Genomic DNA, 19,425 nt, shown 5'->3' with positions numbered 1-19,425 from the left:
TAGCACTATGCAGCAGAGACAAAAAAAATAAACAGTACTTTGTGGTGGATAAATTGCCCACTGAAGATCGGAAGAACAAAGTACTTGGCAGCAGATAGATGTACTTGGCAGTAAAAACTCACCAGATGATTCCCCGAAGTGTTCATGCCCAAGCAATTCGAAACATCGTACAAATGAAAAGACCTGAAAGTCAAATCCTCTACAAACGACGGTGTGCTGAGGCCAATGCGCTAAGGCCAAGCACAAGACAGCGATGTGAAGAAACGTTGCAGCCTGTAGGCTGAAAGCCACAAGAAAAATGTGGTTGGCAGACGGGAGCTCCAAGTAATATAATAATTCATAGTAGATGTACTGTAGCCAACCACAAAATGGTAGCACGCTTCTTGGCGCGGCGCCGTGTGGCTCACGGCGCGCTGTTGCATGCAGGAGTCACTAGTCAGCTAGGGGACGAAGGAAGTCATGCAATATACGCCCTGCCCCCACGCGACACTAGCATAACGGTAAGGTGCGCGTGGGGGTTTTGAATTCAAACTAAGCTCCTCAGTTTGCCATGCTGGGGGGTCCACTTTAGAGAACTAAAGCGGCAAAAACAAAACGCGCCCACCACCCGAAAAGCACGCAGTCTCTGCCCCCGCAAATATACTAAGTGCTCACCAAGGGTGCTGCTCCTCATGACACCAACAGCTCGGCCATTTACTCCAGTAAAGTTCACAAGGACCACCTGGTGCTGTCATTGTCTCTGCAAGGGAACCAACACTAAAACACATATACGGAACGTCATCCGTAGATGTAGCTTGCCACCAAGTATACTGCCAGTCACTGCCAATAAAGCTGTTGAAATAAACCACCAGACCTTGAAAAGAAAAAAAAAACACAATAACGCTGTCCAAGTACACTGCGAGGCTCAGCTGGGAACTAATTCCAGCTGCAGGAAGTTCATTAGTTCACTGAAAATGTAGAGAAAACTTGCTGTCAGACCGTGATGCTTCCCACATAGGTTGCGCTTGGTTCCAGAGGCACAGTCTCCATTAGTAGTGGCAGCCTTGACGTTGCACGTTGTACCATGTACCTTTTTTTTTTTTTTTGGAGAAGTCACTTTTTACAAAAGTAGACAGCTAGATGTTGTATGACCGGTTGTTGAAGACACAGATTACATGACAGCACGCCTGGGCTGGGGCTGTCCGGTGTATTGGACACTGGTGGGGCTGCGAGGCATGCTTGACTGGTTTCCTGCTTGACTGGTTTCTTTTCTTTGAGTGTCTTGATACTCGTTTCTTCTTTTTGTTAGTAAATGTAGTAGGTCCTTACCTAAACGTAGTCTTGCTGTTGGCATCCAACTACCTTTAGCGTGAGAAAAGCTCCAGATCGTCGCCATAAATGTAGTGGGCTGGCCCCACTTGTTCAGGTGATGAAGTAGACGTAGCCAAGATGATCTTATGTAGTTTAATAAATCCATAAGTAGGAGTTACAGCAAGCTAGAACAAGCCCCACCAGGGCGCAGCCTCCTAGCTGCTCAGCCCATCTTCCCAACTGTCCACACACACACACACACACACACACACACAGACACCCAAGCATTCCACTCACACTAACATTCTAACCGGAACACTCACACTGGCTGAGCAGCTAGGTAAAGGATGAGAGGGAACATATTAACAAGAACTGAGGATATTACACTCTCATACTGGTTTTACATAATTTTGTATACCGTTTTGTGTATATCTGCATAATCATGTATCACATTTTGGATTTCTATAATGAACACTGAGAACAAAGAAAGCTTTTAGCTTTACTTTTTGTACGGTCTGTCTCATGGCTGCGCAGAGAAAGTGCAACTCACTCCTTCACGCCCACCACCCAATCAGCTTTGGAATGTACTTTCATAACCCGTCCTTTGATCTTTCACACCCGCTCTTTGATCTCCTCCCACCCATAAGAATGTTACTGCCAGCAAGAGAGGGACTGCATCCTTTGGCAGTCTTATCTCCACGCCGCTCCCCAGTCCTTCCTTGATCTTGGCTGTAGCTCCCAATATTGTATAGTAACAAATGCTGCAAGAGTGCCCACAAAAGCAAAATGCCCTTCTCTCTGCCTTGCATCAAAGGTCACACAACTGCATGAAACAAGTATGGACCTGAGCAATATTGACACACATCTGTGGATTTGTTCAAGCGATTTTTTGAGGGCACACCTTGTAGCCTGGCCTTCCAGAGAACAATGGACACTGGTCATGATATGCCGACTTCTAATTAAATATTCTTTTTCCTCTTTGGTGTCAGCTGTGAGTCTTTGCAGATATAGAACCTTAAAAACTAATCAACAGCCCTTTGAATCACAAGGGAGTTTTAGAATGGTTTTGAGAATTAAAGGTTTGTGACTAAACTATTTATCCTTTGTGGAAACGCGGAAGGAGGCGGCAGAGGCCTTGCCTATGACATACAGAAGAAGAGAAACAGAGTACATGTTAGAGGTGGGATATCAATGTTTAAAGTGAAGGTTGCAGTGTCTTGGATCATAGGAAAAGAGAGGTCCCAATGCAACTACAACGTTCAGATAAGACTTTCATGGCCTTTTGTGCTGTACTGTGCAGTGTCTTGTGGGGATTGGCCATTGCAGTAGATAGGTGTAACATTCTGCTACGATGGTGGTTTGTTGGAGGAGCCCAGGAGGAGGAGGAGTGTGTGGGATTTATTGTAAAGATCACAGTTGTAGAGGGATGATTTGTTGTCTTGTCCCGAGATGTGCAAGTAGTATATTGAATGGTGATGCACTTAGGGTATGGGCGTAATCTGGGGAGGCCCAAAAGGTGTGCTCTGTGGAGATATTGGATGGATCCCGGTAGGTGTTGTGCAGGAGCGGAATGTGTATGGGTCATGGTAACATTCTGAAGTAAAGAGAGGCATGTGAGAGAGATCCTACATTAGGCATAGATGCTTGTGGTCTTTTCTGGAGAATTGTTCGATGGAAGACCTTCAGGTAGAATTTGGCTTGGTATTTTAACATTACGTGCGTTGGAGCTGCTCTCCTATAAATTGGTTATGTGCAGTGCCCAGGATATATTTGCGCCTTTGAATAGCCACTTTTTCCACGCTAATTTCAAGAACAGTGGGTCAGCAATTGGATGCAGGATAGGCAGGAGTGAATTTTAAAGGTCCACGCGAGGGCAGGAAAGCACATGCCTCCCTTTTTTCCTCTTTATCACATTGGCATTATTGAATTAGGGAGATTGGGAGCGATCATAGTTAGGGAGCTTGGTCTGGAGCAGGTCGGCACCTTGCCATGGTAAGCTCGCCAGGATTTGGGTGCAGATGACATCTGGGCCTTCGGATTCTTCTAAAGCAGTATAACAGGTGCCCAGGAAAAGAGGATAACTGAGAGAAAAAATTTAAAGTGATTATGGCCTGTAATTGCTGAGGTCATGTGAGGGAGTGGGCCAGTGCGGAGATTGTCAAAGCACATCTGTACTGCTTTAATGATGTGGGTCACTAAGTAGAGGGCTAGCAAGGTTTTTCACTGTTTGTCCAGGAAGGAAGAGGCAATCCTCCCAGTTCAAGGCAAAGTGCTGGTTGCAGGCCGGGCATCTTAAAATCGAGGTCGTCTGTTTTTGAAAGGGTTGAGTTTGAGATGGTGCTTGATCATCTGAGGACTATTCTTGGTGTAAGCACTGGGTAAGTGGTTGAGATCAGAGCATGGAAGAGTAGATACCCCAGTGGTGACGTGTTTAATCTAGATTGTTATAGCAAGTTATTCTAAACATGCAGATTAGCAAGATTAGAGGGGTCATGGCATAGCAGGGATGATAAAATTAAGCACTATGTAATTCCGCAAATCACGAGGATGCTTTCTGAGCAGTAATGTGGCCAATTTGTAAAATGATTTACTAACATTCTAATGAATACATAGCAGATTTCGTATTACTCTTAATTCCTTTATGATGGATAAAGTTGTAATGTCATAAAATGTGGTAATTGTATAATTAATTCTTCATAGTGCTATTCAACAATTTTTCAACACTCAACAGTAAATATTTTGCTTACATGAATTGGGAAGTAGTCTCTGAAAAGTCTCCAGATAGTCCAGTTCCTGACCCACTCCGATCTTCTGCCGCCAGACTGAGGGGTGTCCCAATCCAGGTACAGCCAGCCCACATACAAAGCAACCACAACCCAATAGCGTCCTAATATCAGCAGCAGGAAGATTCCCACACAACACTGTGCTGCAAGAAAAGAAACAAATGTGACATTACACGAAGGCAGCACCAGTTTTGCAAAATGAAAAATAATTGTCATGATTCACTAAAACCGGCGAAACAAATCCTAGAATGGTTCATACATGATTAGTAATCATGAGTGATTAATAAACAGACACAAATGCACTTGCTGTGTTTACCCCAAATGAAATGGAAACCTTTCACAATGAGACCAAACATTTCATAAAATAAAAGTGGTCGTTATATTTTGTTATACTAGCATCCTTTATGTGAACCTAAAATAACAGGTCCTTGAAAACTTTGCAAACACCTATTCTACGTGGGACTAAAATTTATATATGAATCAGTAAAGATATGTGAAGAAAGCTTGCAATTATATCACTTTAAACATCTTGTCAGCACTAACAAGCTTAGCTCTGGAGTCATTCAGACAGGTACTTCTGATTGGATTGACTCGTTTTGTAATCTCGTGTGGCCTTCTGAATACAATTCCTGGAGTAAACTCTACCACAATTTGAATGGAGGTCAGCATTTCCTGAGTGGCATGAATTGTGGTAACAACCAATTTAGCTTCTAAACATCCATCTGCTGGGAGGGGTATTGTTCACTATAAAGGGCTTGGAGCCCGCCCATTGCTTAACATTCGATGGCATCAAAGTCATTCTTCTTTGCTGCACCCTAATTGGCCACCGTGTGTCAGGTGACACTTCTTTTTCGGTCTGTGGAGCATGGACTAAACACAGATTGATTCATCTTAATTAGAGTCCATCCGCTGCTTGTGCTGTGATTGACATACTGTTTCTTCTTCACTCCCACCCTTCCTTGTCTACGGTGCTTTTTTGCCTCATACCCACCCGTTATCTCCCCTCCCACCCTAATGTCGGAGTGAGTCACTGTAGAGACCCCTGATTTTCAACTCTGGAATATCTTTGGTTTAAACCTCTGACAGTCTGTTCACCTCTTCTCACAACAAGGCAACTTTTACTGAATATCATGCTCTATCATGATTGAGTACTGAGCAGATTTGCTTCTCCTTGGAAAAGGCTAACATTTGTAGCTACATCTCGTTTATCACCAGCCAGTACGTTATACTACTCGCCCACTAGCCCTTCCGGGCCAAAAACGCATTTTCTTGTAAACAAGCCAGTTCTTGCAGAAGTGTTGTATTACTAACAAGCTCCTGCATTGGATGAAAGGAGTCAGAGGTTTATATAGATCGTAGGTCAAAATAATTTTAAACATATTGGATTATAATTGCATTTATATAGCATGAGGCTTTGATGCACTATAGGGATATTCAGTGGCAAATCAGGCATCATTCCATAACACACAATGCCACATCACTCCATGCCATACAAAGCCACACCACACTTTTCTACGGCACACTATTCAATGCCACTCAATTCCACTCCAGGTCACGCACAATGCCACTCCACACAATGCCATGCCACATAATGCCATACCATTCAATGCACTCCATACAACTCCACACCAGACTATGACACTCCACGCCAAAGAATGACTCTCAGCGCCACACACTGGGTCAGATATATGAACCTATTCAGCATTTCTTAATGGTCCGAAACGCTATTTTGGGCCGTTAAGAAATGCTAAATAGTGTTTTGGCATGTACAAATGCCTAAAGGTGGTCGCAAAAAGAAATTTCTACCCAGTAGAAATTGCATTTTGCGATTCCTTAAATAGGAAAATCGCAAATAGGGATTACCTATTTGATATTTCCTAAGCACATGTACAAAGCATTTCCTAAATGCAAAATGGGCATTTAGGAAATGCTATTACCATGGACTCCAAAATGATGGTAACCATGTGCAATTTTGAAAATGCACTAGAGGGTAATTGAGCACACTACACAAGCACCATTCTTTTTTCCCTTTGATCTAGGTGGTATTGGGCCCATTGGTAGGAATGCTTTTTCAGTCCAAAAATTGTGATTTCCTATTAGGAAATCGTAAATTAGGAAATGCAAAAATCAATTGCATCTTTGGGCTTTAGGCTTATTGGAACAAATGGGTTTGTATTTCCTAAATAGCGATTTCCTAATAGTGAATCGCAATTTTCGTACATTCCATTTTACAGTTCCTAAATAGCGATTTCTTAGGATTTGCTAGTTGGGAAATGCAAAATTGGAATTTCGTACATCTGGCCCTATGACACTCCGTTCAACGTCACTCCACTACAAGACACACAATGCCACTCCACACCACAACACTCCTCTTAATGCCACTCAATGCAAAGTCATTTGACTCGACGCCACACAGTGGCACCCCACGAAACAGGCCATTACACTCCACACAATACAATGCCACTCCACTCAATTATAATTTTATTTTTATAGCACTTAGTACTCCTGACAAGGTGTTTAAGCTCTTTACAGCATGCCACTCCAGGCAGCACTAAGCCACTCCATGCCGCACAATGCCACTCCACTCCAACAAAGCCAATATATCTCACATAGATGAAAGCTATTGTCATGGCCAGTGCTGGTTATCTTTGACGTGTATGGTGTTTGCACCATTCATGGTGGACATACTGTATTCTATACTTACTTTAAAGGACGTAGGGTCAGCCTCCTTAAGCCACTGGTTTCTTTTGCTTCTGAACAATTAGCCATTGGATTGAGACAGTGTCAATCACCTCTTAAAATCAGACTACACAAGTATTTTAGTCCAGGTGTGTCTCCCATTGGCTGTTTAGGTGTGCCCTAGCTTCACTATAATGAATGAGGAACGGTGTTAGACCTGAACTCAGTCTGCAAGCAGTTCAGCAACACTAAGGAGCAAGCTCTGACCAAAGTATCTCAACAAAGGATGTTATATTAAAAAAAAGTCCTCATTTTCTGTAATATCAATTTTTTAAATGCTGCTCACACTTTTCAGTGCTGCTGGAAAAATAAGCGTCAGCAAAACCAACAGGTTGGATGTTTGTACACCGTGCGCACAACCAATATACATGCCATACTAACGTCAAACCCATTGGGCTTGCCAGTGCTTGTTAAGTTCAACAAAAAACTAGTAGACCTTGCAGATTGCCCAAAATGGGCGATTAGATCTTCCTAGAGTCACTATGAACAAAGATTTAAAAAAAAAAAAAAAAATCCTAAATCAGGCAAAGTGGAGTCAGAAATATTGCCCAGTGCATTGAAGGGGAAGCAGTGAGCCAACACTGAAGTTATTTACCTCTATGAATGCTCAGGAAGCCCTGTGACATGCCAACTCTACTTGACGATGTGGCACTGGTAAAGATCACGGTGTGCCTGATGCCATAGGCCTTCAGTGAGACAGCATCCATACAAATCAACCACTCTGGAAACAAGCGGTGGCCTAGCCACCCCCCCCCCCCCCCCCCCAAACTGAAAACCCCTCACCCCACAGTGGATCCAACTTCTGCACCATACACTACTAGGGGACTTCTCAGTTTTCAACCCTGGGAAACATCATCACCCCATGGGACCGGACAGTACTTCAGATATGGATGTTCATTGCCTTTCAGCAAGGACAGATATACGTAGGTCCTAAGGAAATGTTCTGGATTTTGAAGTGACAAACCATTATACAAATGCAGGCCTTCTCGCTACAAGACTCTTAGCACCACCATGTTAGCACACCTAACAATAACTACAATGTACAAGGACGTACAGCCTCTGCCATGACCAAAGGTTGTGCTATTCCCGCACTCTGAATGCCCCATGCTCCAATCCCCAGCAAACACGACCAACCCCATACTATCAGATATCCCTCTTCCTTCCCTCTCTCTCGCTCAAATAAAAGATATTGAATCCCCACTCACAAAAGAAAATACTGGGGATGCCTTGCCCAAGTTGACTGCAGGCAGGACACATGGCACAAATGGCTACCGTATTAAATACTATCAGAGGTTCTGAGAGCTACTCTCACCCCGGATTCTAGACATGTAGCTAAAAGCAGAAGCAAGGCAGATTCCCCAGTGGTTTGGACTACGCAATCATAGTGGTCATTTCCAAAACTGCACAAATTCTCCCAAACCCCTCCCCCGCCCCCCACCCCCCCCCCCCGCGACTACTGCGCCTCATACAGGCCTATATCTCTCATTAACAGCAAACTAAAAACCTTTGCCAAGACATTTGCACTGCGGCTCACTTGTGTACTCCAACATAGTTCACCCAACCAATGCTGGAACGTAGCACTAGATATAGCATCAAGTGCCTGCATCTTTTAGGATTCATGTGCTCCACTGCTTAGCAATTTTGCGAATGTGTTTGCCTCTATCAAGTGATTCTTCTTGTAGGCCATGCTGAAACACATTGGGTTTGGGCCTAGATTCAGTAGGTAGGTCAGCCTCTTGTATTCCTCACCAGAAGCACAAGTATACATCAATGGAACACTCTCGGAACCCTTTACAATCCAACAGGGCTCTAGCCAGGACTGTCCCCTATCACTCCTCTTCACATTGCGATGCTCAGCTGCATAAGTGGCACTGGAGCGCACAAGAATAAAACAGAATTTCACTATACACAGATAATGTAGTCCTCTACGTCCAGAACACCCATGTAACAGGTCCCTGGACGCTGCTGCTCCTGTCGTTATATGAGGTAGCCACAGCAGCTGGGCCAAATCTCGTCTAGTTCCTTTCTCAAGGAGTTTGGATGCCAGTGCATGGCAAGTTTCGAACCCCATCCGACTGCTTAGTTTCACATACTAAGGTACCCGAACATCTGTGCTTCCGGAGCTTACTTAGTCTCTTAATATAGCCCCCATGGAGGCCTGTATGAAACTGGATATTGCTCCCACTACATTTCCTAAGCAAAGTGGGATAGTTAAAAATGATGAGCCTAATAATCGAAAAAGGGGAGCTCAAAACACGGGCAACAATTAAACGAGAATATAATATGAACAACTCCCAATTTCTTAAATACGCTCAACTACGTCATGCATAGCAGAAAGAGAATATCCCCAGTGAGCATCTCCCGGAGTACTCACCCTTAGAGGGGTGGCTCCTACAAGAGGAGTTGATCCACAAGGCCGTCTCCTTTACCTATAAAACGATCAATAATAACATTCTGGACGGGCTGGCTGGGCTCCGGGCCCCGGGGGAGAGGGAAGTGGGCTCCATGGAGGACAGACTGGGAAGCGGCGTTGATGCACCCCAGAGAGGTCGCCATAAAAGCAAGGCTTCTGCTCATTCAGTTCAAGATACTACACCAAACTTATTATGACAGAGACAGGCTGCATAAAATGGGGAGGGCAGACTCACCACTCTGCCCGACTTGCACTACGACACAGCGATTTCTTCGACACTGTCTGGGCTTGTCCTGAGCTCCAGACATACTGGGCGCAGGTGATCGAGCTGCTGGGTACGGTCCTGGGTGCGACACTGCTGATGGAACCTCGCTTTGTGATATTGGGGATATCAAGCGAGGTAGACGTCACTAGACGTCAACTAATTTTTACTTCTCTGGGACTGGTGGTTACCAAGAGGGATATTGCCAGGTGATGGGGGCGGGTGGCGGATAAACCTACTATGCAGGAATGGAGAACGGACATATACATGACGGCTGAGCAAACCACATGGGGTGCCCAACGAAATTTCACAAGATATGGGACCCATGGAGGAGACGTTTTGGGCTGGACATGGGAGGAGACACACAACAGTCCACAACGCAACAGACACAGGGGACTTCTGCAAGGGGAACCGACAGAGCCTTACCCTAGACAGTGTCCCTAGTGCTATACTATTATTGCTGCTCCTTGATTCCAAACGAATTCATACAACTATAGCGAGACGTTATGACTGGAAAATACAAACTCATGACGATCATGTATTTTATCTACACAAGATTAATCGTGGATGATGCTCACTCTAAGAATTGCATTGTGCTACTTGTTTATTTGAAAACTTAAAAAAAAAAAAAAAAAAAAAAAAAAAAAGGGTGATCCTACCCTGCTTTCTCTATGTTCTTCAAAATTATCTACTGGAAATTCCCACAGGGTGGTTCCGTACTCTCACTTTCAAAATCCGATCCTTCCGATGGACAGGAAGGCCCACCCACATAGCGCTCGACAAGTGCGCTCAACAGACATCCAATGGTGGTATAGGTATGGCGGACATATGTCCTTCCCAACTTCTAGTAATCAATGACAAGCTCACAGGCAGCAGGGGAGACCAGACATAGACTTGATTTGCCTAATTTAGGATTAGACAACGTCCTCCGCATACTGTCCGGGGTCCACATCCCCAGTAGCTTCCGGAACCCATCAGGCTGGTGGTCAAGGACCGTTGTGCATGGATGCTGGAATGGAAGAAGACACTTGCACAATAAACCCCACTTTGGAAGCGGCATTGGCTAAGCCAAGTTTCACAATTAAAAGGTTTTGCCAAATGAGATACAGTAAGGAATATTGGCGGGAGATCAGCCATGAAATCCTTTCAGGAGCTCTATTCTCTATTTTCCCCTACTCAAGTCCATAAATACCTACAGCTAAGACACACACTCTCCTGCACAGACTACCGCCTAGAATTTAACCCCTTGAGGCCAGGCTCCTCCAAGGCACAACTGGGGAAGGATCTCTCAAATCTACATAACACTCATCCTTAATTCCACCACTGTATTTGACTCCCTTAAAGAAAATTTTAAATCCTGGATTAGTACCCTTGAGGTGGCAAACTAGTGAGATGCCCGTATGGCCCCTCGTATCCTAACCTTTCTAGCTCACCTGAGGCTGATCCAACTTTACTATCTGCACATTAACTATCCCACACCCGTGCAGCTACGCGAGAACTAGCAAATGACACACACATCTAACTGTCCCTGGTGCTCCTCCCCAGGGTTGGACTTCTTCTAAACAGTTTGGACATTCTCGGTAAAAGAAATACTGGAAACAAATAAGCGATATTGATAGAGGTCTTAGAGAAACCCATGGAGCGAACACTCGGGGTGGCGTTGCTAAGCATTTTGAATGATTTGGGTCTCTCTACTGATGCAAGCAAACACTTTAGGGTATCCCAACACTTTTGGCCAAAGGAGACATAACCTCTGGAACACCACTGTTGCCCCCATCATTTCAAAATGGACGCCCTCCCTAGACTGGTGTGGCAAGCTTGAGGATCTCATTTACAGAGCCTGGGGATGCTTGCAGAAACATGACAAAATATTGGGACCATGGTTGGACTACACCGGTATTCTAAACTGTCACTGAGTCACTGATCCTGGGGTGGGTCGGTGGCTGGGCGGGGGTGGGGGTGGGGGTGGGGGGGGGGGGGGGTGGGAGGTCTGCACAGATCACTATAGCCGGGGCAGGTGGTGGGAAAAAAATAACAAAGAAGAGAGGTCTAATGCTTAAGGAGTGATCCCGTGGTGTATTTTAAAATCAATAAACGTGGTTATGAAGAAAGATACAACTGATAACGTAGTCATGGTATAGCTCTTGAACAAATGCATCTGAGCGAAATAAGTGTCACATGACCCTTTTAATATTACGTTTGTTTTGAACTAAAACATTATTTTGGGATCCACTAAACCAAATATGTGAAAATAAGATTATTATTGCTGGACACGTGCTTTTGAAATTCATTCTTTATCGGATGCAGTAAAGATTGCAAATACCTTTTAAAATAAAGTGTGTATCACTTGAAAAATAGAGGGTTGGACATAGAATTACATACAAAGCTTTTGATTTGCCTGGCAAATAATGCAGCATGTCATGTGGTTGCTAGAATGGGTGCTACTCCACTCAAAAGTCCTCGTACAGCATTTAATGTTCTAAATTTGGGCCCTACAGTATCTCATCCCACACAATACCATAGCTGCACAACAGAATTTTCTTATGGTGGATTTCAATATGGCACTCATGTTCAAGCAAATGTGGTTGCCATCATTAAAGGGAACCAGATAAGCATTTGTGTACTGCGGAATAGTGCTGGAGAGACAGGTAAGAAATGGGCCACCCACCATGCCGCACATTAACCTAAATATCAGAGAAAACAAGGACCGCCTATGATGAAGTATAGCTATAAACTCAACGGGAGAGGGCTTTGGGGGGGGGTCTGGTTCTGCCCGTTACTTTTCTGAGCCACACCTACTTTGAGAAGTACGGCTGATAGCACTGGACACAGAAGAGTGGCACTTGCCCATCACTACTGCACCCTTGCAACTCAGCTCTTACTTTCAATAGCAGCACGTCCCTTTTTTGAACATGGGTGGTCCTACAGGGCTTCAGCTGATTTATATTCCATGTAATTAATCAAGATATAAGGAATGCTGCAGCTCCATCCCCCACTGCATTTCTCTGCTACGGCTCAATTTGATTGTACCAGAAAGGTCAGATCTGTAGTATCTTCCCCGGCCCTGGAGCATGCAACTAAACTATGCAACACACGAGAGATGCAGTTGAACAGGTCTTTATTCTCCAACATTCATTCACGCAGTGCACATTACGTCATACTTTCCAGAAGGCACACCCTAACACCTCCCCCATATAACATGTGACCCTTATGGTGCCAACATGTTTCGGTCTACTCTACTGGCCGAACACAGTCAGAGGCATTTGTCAGGGCAGGATTGCTTTGCTAATACTTCCCCATCTTAAAACATTCAATCAGGAAAGCACTGTAAAATTATTAGGCATGCAGTGAATACTTGCCAAATCAGAGGTACCCAGGGGGGGTAATATTATAAGCCGGAGGGGGAGGGGCTGGCCTTGTAGTTGCACTTTTCTTCAAGTGTCCCTAAGCATCCATATACCTACTAAGGTCCACTCATACCCAGATCTTGTTTTAAGAAATACGTTGACAAGGGGAGTATTGGTACAGCAATCCTGCCCCAATTATTGCCTCGGACAGTGTTCAGCCTGTAGAGTAGGCAGGGTCATAGGACCATTAAATCCCAATTGCCCTTTAACATAATTTATTTTAACCTTTCCCACCCACCCGCTAATAAAGGGACATTTTGGGAGTGGAGGAGGTATTTTTAACGTTAGCTCCCCAGACTATGCATATTAAAAGAGCTCTCTGGAATACAATCAAGCCCACCCCGACGTTTAAAAGTCAGGGGAACCCGATGATTAAGTATTTCACTACTAAAGTGAATGCGGGTTGAAAATAAGAAAGGATTACGTTAAGATAAATGCTGGACATTAAAGCTACGTTAAGGTCTTTATTCCACCGACAGAGAGACAGTCTTCATGCTTCTTCCTCCTTCAACAGCTGTGCCCCCTCTGCCCATGACATTCCATCCACTGCTTAGGTGCCCCTCGTGCAACACAACCAGTGATATTTCAACGACAAGCCACTGCACATCTTCCCCTCTATAAAAATTAAGAAAATACCATCCAAGGAAAAGATTCCCAAGGATAGGTTATTAGGCAAACAAAAGCAACAAAGATAATAGTTCCGTAAAAACATTAAACTACAAATTACTAAAAACTATGAATTTCTAAACATTTGTAAACTCCTTATAAGATGTCAGAGGTAACTAATAGGAGCACAAATTACAAAAGCATTTAACTCTCCATGCCCAACAAACTATTTGACCCCCAAATCATAGTCCATCAAATAGTAGGCACTGTCTCTGGATGGAGCCTGCGACACCCCTATCCGGCAGTCTCCTCACTCCTTTTTACAGCCGAATTGAGATAGTGGTCATGCTGGACTCTACCCTCACACCTAGCCAGTCTGGACATACTGCAAACGCTTCCATTGCACAAAATAAACACATTTTTCTTTACACAAACAATACGCTTCGGATCCCAATATTTAGATTTGCATTTGGGTGTCCATCCTGGCCTTTTCACAAAAACATAATACTCCACATGCCATTCTTTGACACACAGACACCCCTTTCACATCAAAACTCTGCTTGTATTTGAATTGATGTCTTCTCACAACACTTGAATCAACCTCGTTCATCCTTTCTTTGCATTTCAACCAAACAGGATTAAGCTTGAACCCCTGAAAGCCTGCTCCTTTAACATTAGAACGGTGACAATTTGGTTAGAATGTTGGATGTTTTGCAGTGTGCTCACAATTCGTCTCGGAGCATAGCTCTCAGACGGAATACTGTTCACCACTGCTAACTGGGCAGATGCCTTAACCAACCTCTTCATGGACTCAACCAACCCATTAGCCTGCGGCGTGTAGAGCACTGTGTGTAAATAAGTGATGCCCAGCCTATCTAGAAATTCCTTAATTTCGCATGAGACAATCAGGACACCATTGTCTGTGATAATGGACTTGGGAATTCCCTCTGAAGCAAACAGATGTTTTAGGAATTCCAATACTGTTCTGGTTGCCCCAGTGCTCACACAACATGCCATAACCCAGTTGGAAGTGTAATTGACCAACACAGATATTTCACTAGGTGACAGCAGGTTGAAAAGGATCAACAAGGTCTAAACCCAATTTTACCCAGAGTTCCTCTGGGAACACTACTGGTGACATGAGTCTACCTGGTCACTTTGGACTTGTCACTCGCTGCACACTGGATGCAATCTCTCACTACCTCCACCATTTGACTATTCGAACCTGTTCATCAGTATCATTCTTCAACTTTTGGCTTGGTTAGGTACTTTCCTAAATGTCCCTCGCGCGCAACATTAACAATCTTGTAACACAAACCTGCAGGGGGAACCATCAGACTGCCTCAGAAAAGATTGTCATCTTCAATGCAAAGTTCTTCCCAAACATACCAAAACCCTCTTGCCTCCACCAGGAGATCCTTGAAGTGCGACCAAAGTGACACCACAAACCTCTTGACTACCTCTCAGCTAATCGTTGGTAGCCTCACTGTCCCACTCAAACTTGCCAATCACCGCTTCCTTCACACACGACAAGACCAGTCACTACTTCCTCCCTGACTGATTTGCTAGTAGGCGACTGAAAAGAAATCCGCAAGGACATTCTTTGCACCCAGTAGATATTTAACCACAAAACTGCATTCCATTAAGCCTTACACTAAACTCTTTATGCGCATTGAAACACTGTCCACGCTCCTGCACACCAACAATTGCACAAGAGGCATATTATCCGGCCAGAGTACAAATGATAGACCCCACAGAAAGAACTTAAAGTAGTGTATCTCCTAGGTGCAAGCCAATGCCCTGCGCTCAATAACAGTATCTCTTCTCTGCCACTTTTAATGAGAGAACAGCGAAGTCCACCACTTTTTCCTCACCATCCTCCACCTGCGACAACACGCACTGCACCCAGTCCCTTTAAACTGGCATCAGCGGTTGGGAAGGTCTTCCTCATGGGATCAAAATTAATCAAGGTCAGCATTTTTCCAATCTCCCCTTTCACAGCTTGAAAGCCTCCTACGCTTCCACAGTCCACTCAAACGGAACTCCCTTTTCAAGCAGTATTTGGATGGGCTGGACTACACTGGCAAAATTCTTGACAAATTTGGGGTAATACCCCGCCATGCTCAAAAATTCTCATTGGGACGTCACATCAATAATAGAGCTACCCAAATCAATTTTTGGACTGATCCCGTCCCCAGAAATGGTGTGTCTTAAATATTGACCAGACCCCACTCCAATTTTGCACTTTTCTTTTTTCACACTTAACCCATTAACACCTGTCTCAAAACCTCATCATGCTGCTGCCTATCCTTGCCATACACCAGGATATCATCCTGGAAATACATCATCGACCCAATGCCCTCCAAAAACAACTTCCCCCAACCTTTGGAAGCATGCTGCTGTCAAGGCCAATACAAATGAAAGCCTCTTGAACTGATATGCTCCCAAAGACATGACAAACGAGGTGAGGGCTCGGGAATTCTTGTGCAGCATCACCTGGTGATAGTCAGCAGATAAATCCATCACACTAAACATTGTGGCACCTTAAAGTGTGATAAGAGCATCCGTGATGTCTGGTAGGGGCTGGCGACTCACCCAGATGGATCGGCTGAGGTCCCATGACCAATACAAATGTGAATCTTAGTTCCATTGTCCTTCAGGGCAAGGATCACTGAGGCCATCCACTCTGAGGATTCTATCTCCTCAATAACCCTGCTTTGCAAAAACCTGTAAGGGTTTCATTATTAAATTGGGTACCTTCCTTGTCTTTTGCACAACAGGTTTTGTATTTTTCTTCAATATAATTCTGTGCTAAAATCCTTTGAGAAGCCCCAACTGGCCATTAAAAACGTATGGAAACTCTTCACCCAACCAACGTCCACTCCAATGGTCGCCACCATCATAACTTGGTTGGGAGCATTGCGGTTCAAGACAATTCCTGAATACCTCTGGTGCCTCCACCCTAACAAGCGGTCCCCTCTCCTGGCCACGTAAACTTTTCTTACAGTCTTCCTTCCTTGGAAATTTATCATCATCACTGCGTAGCCCACCAGATCCATCTTCCTGCCCCCATATCCTTCAGGACTGCTATCAGGTGGTAACAATGTAATACCACTTGTGCCATACACCTTTCCCCAATTCTTGTCCCCCATCAGCGTGAACAGGGATCCTGAATTAGCCAAAAAATGTAAGACTCTTCCCACCCATCACCACCTCGCATTCAGGCATTGCGATGGGATCATGATCAACCACCTCCCCAACCTGCTTAAATTCTGTGGGGGAGGATCCTATCTGCAGGACCACACTGACTTTCTTCAGGCCCGTCCCAACTCCTCATGCACCTTCACATTTTTACACATACAGGGAAAATTCCCCCCGCAACTATGACATACTACATTCCTGGCCATGCAATGAGGACTATTCGCCAGATAAGTGCTACCACATTGAAAACATTTGAATTTGGAGTCCTTCCCTACACCAAGTCCCACAGAACCGTCACCACCCCAAGGGTCCTGAGGGGTGCTCATCTGGCCACTGCAGGTAGCTTTGTCAGTAGACAACTTGTCCGAATTTGCTTTATCCCGCAGTGCAGACCCCCGGTCCACGGAACAAGAGGTGTTCCCTCGCATTCCCTTTACCCATCCTCCTGCATGCCCCATACCTTCCACAATCTCAATAGCTTGTTTAAGTGAAGGGTTCGTTGCCAACAATTACTCTTGGAAACTTGGGTCATTTGTGCAACATACCAAGTGATCCCCGATGAGGGAATCAGATAACTCCCCAACCTCGCAGATTCACACCAGGTTCCTTAGAGCAGCTAGTTGGCTACTCGTTTCTCTTTAGTTTGGACCCTCATAAAAAAAAAAAAAAGTGTGTGCCTCTCCATTACCACGTTGATAAACAGGCCAGAATGCTTGTCCAGCATGGTGAGAGACATTTCAAATCTCTCTTGGTTCCCCTTTCTCATTGCCAGTGTCAATTTTTTACAGGCTCTCAAATGTTTCACCTTTCAATTCCAAAATTATGCAACAGTACCACCGGTTTCCTAGCTGCCGATAGTTTCTCCTCCCCCAATGGCCACTAAATAAGAGTCAAAAAGGCGTTTCCACCTCTTCCATGGAAAGAAAGGCTCTCTTGAGTCTGATAAAAATTGTGGGGTTGTGACCAAGTTTGCCACAGCCATGTCTGAATCCTGCAAAGTAATTAAAGACAACAAGCTAAAATAATATACTAATACAAGTCAAAAAAATTAGCTAAAACAATAAATTAACCCAAGACTCAAAAACATATTTTTCACCTTGTGAAATCATGTTCCTCTGTGTTTAGGATTCACCACAGCCAAGAGATTCCACATCTGCACTACTGTTTATTAAAATGCATCTCAAACACTCCGATGAATGCTGAGTGCTTGTCACTGCTGATCTGTTATGCCCTGTCTACGGGCCTTCCCTTGAAGTAGTGTGTTCAGCGCACTCTCAGTGTTGTCCGGACCCAGGTTACCCTAGCGACCAGGTGATCAACCATTAGCATGCTAAGGTTACCGCATGCTCAGCTAGCAATCACACGGTAGCGGAGATGATCCAATGCGGTGCTGCTGTGGTATGTCATCTTTAGTGCAGTGCACATGTTTCTTTAATGGTATGCATTCTACATGTGGAATCTTGTTACATTCCGTTATCCCATGTTCTGTTCCTCCACGACAGTTGCTGCCGGTCTACTCCTTGCCAGCACCTCTGCCGTGGGCTCCCTGCTTTGTATCCTACTATTAAATATCCTTTGTCTGAAACTTCAGACGCAGCATTCTGAGTTTGTCTACATCAGCGTCTATACCACAATTTGGTACCAGGAGTGGGGTAGATTTGACGACTTTATATCCCCACATTCATTTAAGTATTCAAGCAGTGCTTTAAATGGGAAAAAATAAGTGCAGGTACTCATTTAAATGAGCTAGGGGTGTGGTGAGTGGGCGGGGCTAGGGGTGGGGCTAAGAGCAAGACATGAGGATATTTAACGACTTCTATTATAGTTGCAGCACACACCAAAACACATGATAAACGTGTTTATATAAACAAAGCAAGTTAACTCATTACACAAAATGAAAGAGAAATGCGATAATATGTTAACATTTCCTTTGTTTGCAATATTTGCACCTTGTTAATGCCATACTGTTAGTTGCTGTTGTTTGGCACAATACTATATATTTTGGAGCACGAGTTGGAGGAAACTGAAAATACCAGAATAAAAACCCCTTGAATAATTCAAGGGATTTTTATTCTTCTGGAGCTCACCGGTTACGTGCTTCCCACCTCGACCCATCAGGACTACATTTATCCGGAAGGTGGGTCAGGATTTTTTTTTTTTTTTTTTTAAAAAAGGATCGTTTCAAATATTGGTTGACTCACCGTTGGTCACCTCGCGCGACGGATTTTGAACATCAACACTCTCACGGCTGCATCGTAGACGTCACACTGCCCTTTGTGTGTATGCGTCATAGAGGTTACACTCCCGGCACGCTCTGATCCGTGCTGCACGTGTGCCAACAGCACTCGCACCATACAACACGTTCTGCTCTCGCTCTTCAGCGAACTGCATGCACCTCCGGCAGTCAACGGTTACAATGGGAACTCTGTTATGCTGCGTTAGTTGAACATACCTTGTTTAAACGAAAGCTAGTGCCGCTTAACAACGAAACATGCCTCCAATATAAAAGTTTAAAAAAAGCTTTAAGAGGACTCATAAATCACAGGACTTCACATGGGCCGCAAGATTAGGTTCCTAAAGAATCCAAGAGGTGTGCTGGTGCCCTGCACCTCGCAGGCTAGCTCGTCGCCAAAAATGAGAAGCTAAATGCTGGACAGTAGAGATACGCGGAGGTCTTTATTCCACCAAGAGACACAAGCTCCATGCTTCTTCCTCCTCCAACAG

At 44.5% G+C, this 19,425-nt stretch overlaps 1 protein-coding gene across 1 annotated transcript in view; it reads right to left on the bottom strand.

Annotated features, from left to right (window-relative positions):
* Positions 1–19,425, bottom strand: part of MOGAT1 (monoacylglycerol O-acyltransferase 1) — a 163,407-nt gene that overhangs the window by 98,794 nt on the left and 45,188 nt on the right. The window contains exon 2 of the mRNA XM_085634266.1: positions 4,038–4,216. Within this exon, the coding sequence (XP_085490392.1) occupies positions 4,038–4,216 (179 nt within the window). The remainder of the gene's footprint in view (positions 1–4,037; positions 4,217–19,425) is intronic.

The sequence above is a fragment of the Triturus cristatus genome, chromosome 11 (assembly GCF_964204655.1).
Source record: "Triturus cristatus chromosome 11, aTriCri1.1, whole genome shotgun sequence".
NCBI classification, from domain to species: Eukaryota; Metazoa; Chordata; class Amphibia; order Caudata; family Salamandridae; genus Triturus; species Triturus cristatus.
The sequence above is the reverse complement of the archived record's forward strand: the minus strand, read 5'-3'. Positions and strand labels throughout refer to the sequence as shown.